The 10783-nt window shown below is 46.1% G+C and overlaps 1 protein-coding gene across 1 annotated transcript; it reads right to left on the reverse strand.

The window, feature by feature from the left end:
* Positions 1–857: 857 nt before the first annotated feature.
* Positions 858–5243, reverse strand: LOC119336979 (E3 ubiquitin-protein ligase SINAT5-like). Its single transcript, XM_037609068.1, has 3 exons — positions 4711–5243; positions 1918–2304; positions 858–1557 (listed from the first exon to the last, which is right to left on the reverse strand). The coding sequence occupies exons 1-3, from the start codon at positions 4984–4986 to the stop codon at positions 1195–1197; spliced, it is 1026 nt and encodes a 341-aa protein (XP_037464965.1). The 5' UTR covers positions 4987–5243; the 3' UTR covers positions 858–1194.
* Positions 5244–10783: the final 5540 nt, after the last annotated feature.

Below are 10783 nucleotides of genomic sequence, written 5' to 3' on the forward strand. Positions count from 1 at the left end.
ATAGTCTAAAATGTCTTATAAAAGTGAACAGAGGAAGTACTTTTGAGTAATTTTATGTTTAAACTATGCCCTCTGAATAATATTTTTGTTCAAACTGTATATTTCTAAACTTGAACTATGTATTTGTATGTTTAAGCTGTGTCTATTGAATATTCAAGTTAGGCTGGAAGGAAAAATGGACAAAAAAAGGACCAGATAAATGAGGAATGTTGTTGGGTGTCTAATTTGTGACGGATAACTGGGCTCTTTCCACATACACGTCCGCAAACAAATCGGAACGGCCAGAGAGGTTTTGGACTTTTGTGCATTCCCTTGAGGATGCCCGTACGAACCAGAGGATGCATAATAGCTTTAGGCCAGGTGCATTCCTCGTAATAATCAAGTTCCAACCGCAAATATAGAAAAACCGCGCGCCAACAGCTAGGCAAAGTGGGGTTGGCTCATTGGGTGAGTAGCCGAGAAGAGCAAATGAAGAGTGTAGCCATTATCGAGTGTCTTTCTTCCTAAAAAAAAAAGGTGTGTCTTACTTTTCCTAACTTGAGGCAATGTGCCTCAGCTTGAAGTGAGTATGTATAGATGGTGTACCATCTTTTTGGTCACGCAGGTAAGAAAAAAATAAATTGGTCATGGCCAAAATTTTGGGCATTGCTTGAACGATTGCTAATATTTCCGCATGTTCAATCCAATTCTAAATTATTTTTCTTTGCCAACATTGGACCAAACCTGGGAGGCCAAAACCTTATCCAGCATATCGGCTAGCCAATTTTTTTGGCTTGTGGTTGGCTCAGGCTCAAACCAAACGCACCAATAAATCACAGAATCTTTCTTTTAAATAGTTGGGGTGTATGCAACAAATGTATCAAGCAGTTCCTCAGTTGATGCATGCATGTTTCAAGCAACTGGGAATACAATCATACATCACTAGATCATTAAAGTACAATCACATGACAGACATTTAGGAATCACAGGACACAGACCAGGCACAGGAGAATGATCATCATGTGATTTCCAGCAGGCTTCACGTGCTGTCCTTGATAACACCAACCACCCCAAAGAATATTGAGCATGTTACAACAAAGTGGCTGAAAAAGCGAAAAGGCGCAAACACAAACTGTAAAGAGAGAAAAGCAAATCGGCAACCGCATTTCTTCAATATACACCTGAATCACATGATCCTGTTGCCAACCATTCACTTCAGCTGAAGAGATTGGGGATGCAGGCTCCCGAGTCGGGGTTCTGCTGCTCCTTCCAGATGCGGCCAGTCACCCGTAGTTTCAGCTCTTTCCTCTCCCCGCCGGAGAAGAAGAGTGCCATGTTCCGCTGGATTATGAGGCCATCGTGGCTGTCACGCACTTTGCGGTGACTGTCCCGGATGCTCCGGGGTGTGCCCTCCCATATCATCTTCCTGCCATTGGCACCCACCTCAAGGCTATAGCTGTAGTTCCTTGCGTCATTCTCGTCGCCCATGAAGCGGAGGAATGCCATGTAGACTGGCGCCATTCCGAGCTGGAAGGCCTCAAAATGCAAGCAGAAATACTGCCCGAAACAATGGAAAACCTAGAGATGGAGGCATTGTGTCAGATAGGAATCACTTGATTCACATGTTTAAGGTAAATGAACAGAAAAAGAAACAGGCACAGGCAGATGTATCAAGTAGCTAGCACTAGGGGGAAAGCTATCATCTTTCTTTTGAGTAGTTGGAAACGTCCTGAAAGACCGTCCAGTATTCTAGGACCAACAAAAGTTTCTTTATGATATTATAAATGAAGGATGATGGAAGCACGATCAAGGTACAGCAAGATAGCAATCTAGTGGTATTGTAAATCTTTTTCCCAAAATACAGGTGGACATAAGATATCAAGTAAATGTAATAGGCAAGTGTACAAGCCTAGAGATGAAAAGGTTGTGAACACTTACAGTTAGCATCCAAGTTGCATTTTCAACTTCTCTGGGGTTTGACTTGACATAACGATGGTTGAATGTGCACCCAGAATGCATGTCAACCTTATGGTCATCTCTCAGATGTGAAACAAGGAAAGGAATGTCCCCGACAACGGAGCATTCAGATCCCGCATAGGGGCAGCTGTATGGCCTAAAATTGCACTGCGACTCATGCTTGAGCTTGCTATAGTATGGGAAGATCTCTGGACAACCTAGTGAGTAGTATTTGCACGGTAGCTCAAGTGATTCAGCCACCTTTTCCAATGCCAAGCACCTGATGTCGCCCAGCTCTTGTCGACAGGTAGGGCAGCGGTTGTGCACCCGAGCTTTGCAGGTAGAACAAAGGGTATGCCCATTTTGGCACTGTAAAAATAACAAGATGTTATTTTGTTGTCACTGTCAACTTAAATTATCAAACTTTTGGACGTACAGAGATAGATGGCCATAGAAACAAAAACCTGAAATGCATAATCCAGACAAATAAATCAAAACAGAATGGAAGGTACATAAGCTAGTTAGGCAACAAGTAACTACTCCCTCCGTTCCACAATACACGCCTTTCCTTTGTCAAAATATAGATGTATCTAGACATGTTTTAGTATATAGGTACATCTATTTTTGAACAAATGGAAGTCAAGTATTTTGGAACGGAGGGAGTAGATAGTATAGACCTAGAGCAAGACTAGGTAGTAGGTACCCGTACAGTATATAAGATTCACAAAAATGTTCAAACTAACAAATATTAATTATGTGTAAGCATATTTGTACTGATGTATTGGTACTGTTTAACAGTATAATGTTGCTACAGATATTGCATTCCTCCTCGCCACAATAATTTACTTAAAAAGGACTAGGTTTACTCAAGTCAAATATAAAATTTAATGTTAACGAAACTTGGAAAAGAAATCCCATCTAAAGAAGGCAATTATAAGAATATGCAGCCCATCTGGAAGGCACGTCCTATTGAACTGTGCATCTTGTCCTATTCAGGGTGCATTAGCAGAAATTTTGAAGGCTTCATGTAACATTTATACTAACAGAACACTTCACATGTTCAAGACATGCAAAAATAAATCATGCATTCCATATGATTCCATTACATGGGAAAGACACATAAGCATACCCATAAAAAGGGGCACAAAAGGACTGAATACAAAATTTCAAAACCTTTGGCATTGGTAAAAACAGATGCACAGGTACAAGAGGACTTATTGATGAAAGACATCACATATGGGAAGACTATTAATATATCCTCCACATAAAGAAAAATGAGGTAACCTTGGGAAGTAGGCTATCAAATATAAACAAAAGCTTGTTCACCAAACATAAAAGATGTTTAGTGCCTAGTCTGGTATCTTCACAAAAGCTTGTTCATCTGGATTGATGCAGCTATGAAGGGCCTATACAATTAATTATCAGTCACAAAAGAACATGCCAACATATCATTATGTCTATCATGATATTTTTGTAAGCCGGTGAAGTATTCAAGATGTTAGTGTAACTCAGGCTAGTCCTGATGAAAGAATTGGTTTCCACACTTGAATAAATTTCAAAGATTGGGTCTCATGGTTCAGTAGTTGAGCAACTTCTGTGATACTTGACCAGCATGTGTGGGTAAGGTATACGATAGATAATAAAATCAAGTACAGAAGCATCCCAACCCTCAACACATAGGTTGTTTAGGTATACTCAAAGTATCATTAAGTATGTGTTTACTCATTCACCAAAACCATATATAACTGATGAACACCTGACATGTTATTCTAATGTCTTTTAGTATGCATCATGACCAAGAGCATACATTGTGACATAAATATTTTCAGTCATAATCTTCATTGTCCCTATATGCTCATCAGTCACCAAGCAACAAGAAATAATTGCTTTTGAAAATGATCGGCTACACACATTCTATTTGATGAATCTTCGCTACACTTTTAACTTGAATAATGTGGTTAGCAAGAACATCGATCGATAAAGCTATAGTTGTTTCTCTAAACTGTGTTGAAGATTGGATAAAGAGGTGGGTGGAGTTTAACAAACATTCTGCCAACCAAACATAAGAAAAACAAAAGAATACTGCCTCCTGATTTTAAAGAAAAACAAGAATAGTACGGTTTACATGAGAATGTATGTTCTTTCTCCAACATACAATGTATTCTTTTCTGTTAACTAGTGGCAAAGCATGGTACAGTTCAAATGCCCTAAGGACCTAACTAAACATTATAATCTCCTTTTCCAGCATTGCAGTACTCGGTTAATGAAGAATCTAAAATTGTCAGAACCCAAAACCTTCAGAAACTATTGAAGAATCTAAACTACATCCTGATTATAACACTCTGCCTCCAACCCTCAGGCCAAGAATGATCGTGCAATCATATACTATATCACATCTAAAATCCCTCCTGCAATTGGTATGTTAAGTCCCGATAACACCGTTTCTTCACAGCGTTAATTTTCCACTTGGGAACGCAAAATTTCAACGGGAATTCTCCTTATCAAGATTGATTGTGATGCACTAGCGTCGTAGTCATGAAATTTCAGTTCTTGCGTGACTTGAATTGTGTCTAGAACGCAAACAATGAAGTATAATAGTATATGACATCCACAAAACATGAGGCTGCAGCCAAAGAAACCCAAACAAGCAACCAAGATCCCGCCTTCCCTGCGCCAGAGATCAAACACACCGCGCGAATTCCAAGGACCGGACCAAGATCCCGGAGGCAATCAGAGAAAAAGAGACAACCCAAGGGCACGGACCGAGGCGCTGACCTGGTGGATCGGGGGATACATGGAGTTGGTGCAGACGGGGCACTCGAGGAGCTCGTGGACGCTCGTGGCCGGCGGGATCAGCGGGCCGGCGATCCCCCCGGCCGCGCCGGCGCCGGACGCGCCCCCGCCGCCGCCGGGGACCACCCCGATGCTGGCCGCCGCGATGGCCGCCGCCGAGGCCTTGAGGAAGGGGCGGGGCAGGTTGGAGGACATGGCGTCGTCGTCCTCCATGCCGTCCGACGACGACACGCACTCGATGCTGTCGATCATGTCCATGGCCGCGGCGGCGCGGCCGGATCCCGGCCGAATCGCGGGGATGGGGACCGCGGGCCGCCTCGGCTCCGCAGCTCCGCGCTGTCCCCCTGCGTGCGTGCGGACTGCAGCCGAGCTCTTGAAGAAATGGATTCTTCGAGAACTCGAGGTCGCGGGGGAGGGTCGAGGGATTTGGTTCCTCCTGGTCTGGTCGTTTCTTGGTCTCCTTTCTCGTTCTTCTTTCCTGGCGTGTCCGCCCTTTTTCCCCTTCTTGGTAACGTCTAGGGCAGGGCAGGGCAGGTTGGGTACATAAAAATGGCAGCAGCACAGCGGGATGGTGCAGTTTGCACTGCGTCGCGGTTCAGCGGTTCAAAACTCAAAAGAGCGGAGACAGTTTTTCTGTAGAGTCTGTAGGGTAGTATACTACTGTACAGGGTCTCTTTGATTCGCCGGATTTTGAAAAATGTGAAAATAGAAAAAAAGCATAGGATTAGAGTGGTATGCCCATTTAAATCTTATATATAGGATTAGCAATGAGTGTTTGATGCCAGAGGAAACAAAGAAATTGTAAAAAGAGATTGGAGTGGATGTTAGATTTTCCCGTGAAATATAGGACAAAAGATTTATATGAAAATACTTCGCTCATTTTCAGAGGAGACATCCAACAGGCCACTGTCATCAAGAGCATTCTGTGACGCCCGGATAATTAGGCTACAGTAACCTCACGTTAACGATGCCACGTCACCTCGGATTACTGTTGATAATCTCGCGTTAGTTCGAAACGATTCATATTCAAAATTTGAATTTAAGTTAAACAATTAAAGTTTTCAAAAGTCGAAACTAAATTGTTCCTAATGTGTCTAATAATCCTTAGTAAATATTGGTGGATAAATTATCTTTTAATAAAATATTTAAATGCACTAAAGTAATAGAAATGACAGCAAAAACAATTAATTAGATGCCTTTTATAAAGTTATAATAATAAAACTAAATTAGTAGTGTGCCAAAATAATTGTGGCAGTGGACTAATTAGTAATACTAATTTAGGTGCTGACTGGGTATTTTATAAAACTAAAATAAAAGAAACTTTAAATGAAAACATTAAAGAAAATAAGTAAAAAAAAGAAAAAAAAGGAAAAGCAAACCCCCCATCACTGGGCTTCGGCCCAGCAGGCCACCAGCCCAACTGGGCAAAGGCCCAACCGGCCGGCCCACCCCACTCCCTTAACCCCCTGGTGCCGAAACCCTAGTCACCGACACCCCCCACTCCCCGTACTCGCGCCCCCACTCTCCCTTCCCCCGATCCACTCCTGGATCGGGATCGAGCCCCGCCACGTCTCTCTTGTTCTCCCCCATCCTCGCTGGATCTGGATCGAGACCGATCCCCTCCCCCTCAGTGCTCGTTCTGGATCGGGGCACGGAACCGCCGTCGCCAGCCACGATCGCCGGAGCGACCCTCCCCGTCTACCTCCACCTCGTCGGACGCCTCTACATCATCTCGTCCCCGCCGCCCGAAGCTCCTCCGCCCCGACCCGACGCCGTCGCCCGTCGTCGTCGGACCACCTCGTTGGACTGCCTTCGTCGCCCGCTTCCTCGTCCTCCTCCTCGACGGCCTCACCAGGCCTCGTCGTCCCCTTCTCTCCTCGCACGTGAGGACCCCTTCTCCTTCCCTCCTCTGCCCTCGCTCCCGCACGGTCCCCGTCCTCGTCCTCGCTCGCCTGGGGCACACTCGAACCCGCGGTCACCGCGCCCCCGTCTGTCCCGCGCCGCGTCTCGCTGCCGTCGTCGCCCCGTTCCCCTCCGCGCGGGCGCTCGCGCTCACAGCGCGTCGACCACGCCCGTCCATCGCGGCGCCCACCATGTTCACTGGCCGCGCTCGCGGGCCTCTGGCCGTGCCAGTTGTCGCGCGCGCTCGCCCAGCCGCGGCCCAGTGCGCGCCCGCTCACACCACCGCACCTCGCTGTGCCGCCCCGCTCCGGCCACTGTCACCGGCGCCGGGCCAGGCGCCGCCCCCCTTCACCCGTTGGCCGCAGCGCCCTACCGGGCGGGCTGGAGCCCGAGAACTGCCACCCACGACCCGTTAAGGCCCCTGTCCGAATGACAAGTGGGACCCGCCCCAGAAAACGATTAAAAAAAGTAATAATAAAAAGAATTAAAATTAACTAATTAATTAAGCGGCTTAATTAACTTAACTTTAGTTAACCTGCTAGTTAACTAATTAAACTATAATTAGGTAAATGAGAGAATGACAGGGGGCCCCACCCCTGTTGACCAGTCAAGCTTTGACCGGTCAACTGGGTCCCCCTTGGCCCACCTGTCAGCCTCTGGGTACACATCTGTGTACACAGAGCTGGGTACTTGTAGCATTTTAGCTTCTATTTCAAATTAAAATAAATTCAAAAAAATGATTAAAACTTTGAAAATTAGTAATAAATAATCCATAACTCGGATGAAAATACTTTGTACATGAAAGTTGCTCAGAATGACGAGACGAATCCAGATACGCAGTCCGTTCGTCCGCCACACACCCCTAACCTATCGAACTCGCAACTTTCCCCCTCCGGCTCCTCTGCCCGAAAACGCGAAACACCGGGAATACTTTCCCGGATGTTTCCCCCCTTAACCGGTACCACCTCATACCACGTTAGGGCACACCTAGCACCGCTCATTGTCACGTCACACATCGTCGTGTTTATGTTTGCATTGTATTCATTGTTTCTTCCCCCTCTTATCTCCGGTAGACTACGAGACCGACGCTGATGCCACCGAGTACGACTACGTCACCAACGACCCCTCCTTGTCTGAGCAACCAGGCAAGCCCCCCCTTTGATCACCAGATATCGCCTACTCTTCTCTATACTGCTTGCATTAGAGTAGTATAGCATGTTACTGTTTTCAGTTAATCCTATACTGCTGCATGGCCTGTCCTTGCTACTACTGTTGTTACCATTACCTGCTATCCTACTGCTTAGTATAGGATGCTAGTGTTCCATCAGTGGCCCTACATTCTTGTCCGTCTGCCATGCTATACTACTGGGTTGTGATCACTTCGGGAGGTGATCACGGGCATATACTATATACTTTACACTGTTACATTACCTGTGATACTGTTCGGAGATGGGGGGCTGAAAGGGCAGGTGGCTCCATCCCGGTAGAGGTGGGCCTGGGTTTCCGACGGCCCCCCGACTGTTACTGTGGCGGAGCGGCAGGGCAGGTTGAGACCACCTAGGAGATAGGTGGGCCTGGCCCTGTTCGGCGTTCGCGGATATTTAACACGCTTAACGAGATCTTGGTATTTGATCTGAGTTGGCTACGAGCCTATACGCACTAACCATCTACGCGGGAGTAGTTATGGGTATCCCGACGTCGTGGTATCAGCCGAAGCACTTCAGACGTCAGCGACGGAGCGGCGCGCGCCGAATTGGACTGGAACGCCACTAGGCTAGGTCTGCTTTCAGCCGCGTACGCAATGTGCAGGTGTGCTATGGGCGATGGGCCCAGACCCCTGTGCGCTTAGGTTTAGACCGGCGTGCTGGCCTCTCTGTTGAGCCTAGGTGGGGCTGCGACGTGTTGATCTTCCGCGGCCGGGCATGACCCAGGAAAGTGTGTCCGGCCAAATGGGATCAAGCGTGCTGGGTAAGTTGGTGCACCCCTGCAGGGAAGTTAATCTATTCGAATAGCCGTGATCTTCGGTAACAGGACGACTTGGAGTTGTACCTTGACCTTATGACAACTAGAACCGGATACTTAATAAAACACACCCTTCCAAGTTCCACAGACAACCCGGTGATCGCTTTTCTACAGGGCGACGAGGAGAGGATCGCCGGGTAGGATTATGCTACTGCGATGCTACTGGAGATGCTACTTGGAGATGCTACTTGGAGATACTACTTGGAGGACTTCAATCTACTCTCTTTTACATGCTGCAAGACGGAGGCTGCCAGAAGCGTAGTCTTCGACAGGAATAGCTATCCCCCTCTTATTCTGGCATTCTGCAGTTCAGTCCACCGATATGGCCCTTTACACATATACCCATGCATATGTAGTATAGTTCCTTGCTTGCGAGTACTTTGGATGAGTACTCACGGTTGCTTTCTCCCCCTTTTTTCCCCCTTTCCTTTCTTTTTGGTTGTCGCAACCAGATGCTAGAGTCCAGGAGCCAAACGCCGCCGTTGACGACGACTACTACACTGGAGGTGCCTACTACTACGTGCAGCCCGCTGACGACGACCAGGAGTAGTTAGGAGGATCCCAGGCAGGAGGCCTGCGCCTCTTTCGATCCGTATCCCAGTTTGTGCTAGCCTTCTTAAGGCAAACCTGTTTAACTTATGTCTGTACTCAGATATTGTTGCTTCCGCTGACTCGCCTATGATCGAGCTCTTGTATTCGAGCCCTCGAGGCCCCTGGCTTGTAATATGATGCTTGTATGACTTATTTTATGTTTTAGAGTTGTGTTGTGATATCTTCCCGTGAGTCCCTGATCTTGATCGTACACATTTGTGTGCATGTTTAGTGTACGATTGAATCGGGGGCGTCACAAGTTGGTATCAGAGCCGACTGCCTGTAGGAATCCCCCTTTCCAACTCCTTGGCCGAAGTTGAGTCTAGTCATTGCAAAACTTTTACTAACATGGCTGTGCGGCCCATGGGCCCACGTTGCCATTGGGTGGTACTAGGATCTTTTACTCCTCGATCTATACTCTGGGACTCTGAACTCTTTTCTATTCGGGTTTAAATGGTTTTACTAACTCTAACATTAGGATCTCGTGATCACTTCCTCCCGGAGGGCCCCTTAGTACAGATGATCGCCTACTGCACTAGGAGATTCCGAAGATACTTTATAGTGTTCTCTCAAGACCTTGTGTCATCGCTTTTGCATACCCTACCACTGTTATATCCTTAGGGATAACCGTATACACTTGCCAGTCTTACGTTCAACCCCATTGATCTTGTTAATACAAGATGCCTCGAACTGCTCTTGTTATTCCGATAATCCTTTGAGCTTACCGCCTTGTATTTCTTGCCCCATGAATACCCCTACGGATAATTTTCCCACACCTATCGAGTATCCGCTCAACCCCAGTTGATTCATGTATTTCAGAAAGGTCTTCGAAATACTATTCGATCTTCCGAAAGTCCTCAGCAGCTTATTGCCCTTGAAATTCTCGCTTGTTGCATTATGGTTAATCCCATAAGCATAATAATCTTATTGACATCCTTTGTCACTATCATTTTTAGTCCATTGATTCAATAAGTTGTGAATGCTCACAATCATCAGTCGAATCCTAGGATTATCCTTCCGGCTCAGATGACATTTGGATATGAGCCGGTTCTCGCCAATTAAATTGTAGTCAATTGTGCCTCTGGTCTATCCAACTTATCCATCTTTAATCAGAGCATTACCTCTGATCCTTCGATTTGGATTCATAATTCCTTTGCATTTATGCTTCGAATTAGTCAGATGATTCTATAACCTGATGCCTTTGCATTCTTTCCTTTTCTGGTTGAGTAGCGATACTCACATCAGATCCTCTGTGGACCGTCAAGTCCTTTGATGGATTATTATCCGACAGTGTCCTTCATATTCAATCACCTTATGAGTTCTTCCCCTGATACATAATGCCTTTGGTAAATTGTATCCTCTGCTTGGCCAACCATGCTCTGCTTTTGAGCTTGTGTATTTACTTTTGAAACTTATGGTATATGTTACTAAGATGCCCTGATGGGTTGAACCTATGCCTTCCTTAATCTGTGTGAACCCGAAAGTTTTCCAAGGTTCATACTCCTCTGGTAATTCACCAGGTAGGTCTTTGCACTCAAAT

The sequence above is a fragment of the Triticum dicoccoides genome, chromosome 7B (genome assembly GCF_002162155.2).
Source record: "Triticum dicoccoides isolate Atlit2015 ecotype Zavitan chromosome 7B, WEW_v2.0, whole genome shotgun sequence".
Classification (NCBI taxonomy): domain Eukaryota; kingdom Viridiplantae; phylum Streptophyta; class Magnoliopsida; order Poales; family Poaceae; genus Triticum; species Triticum dicoccoides.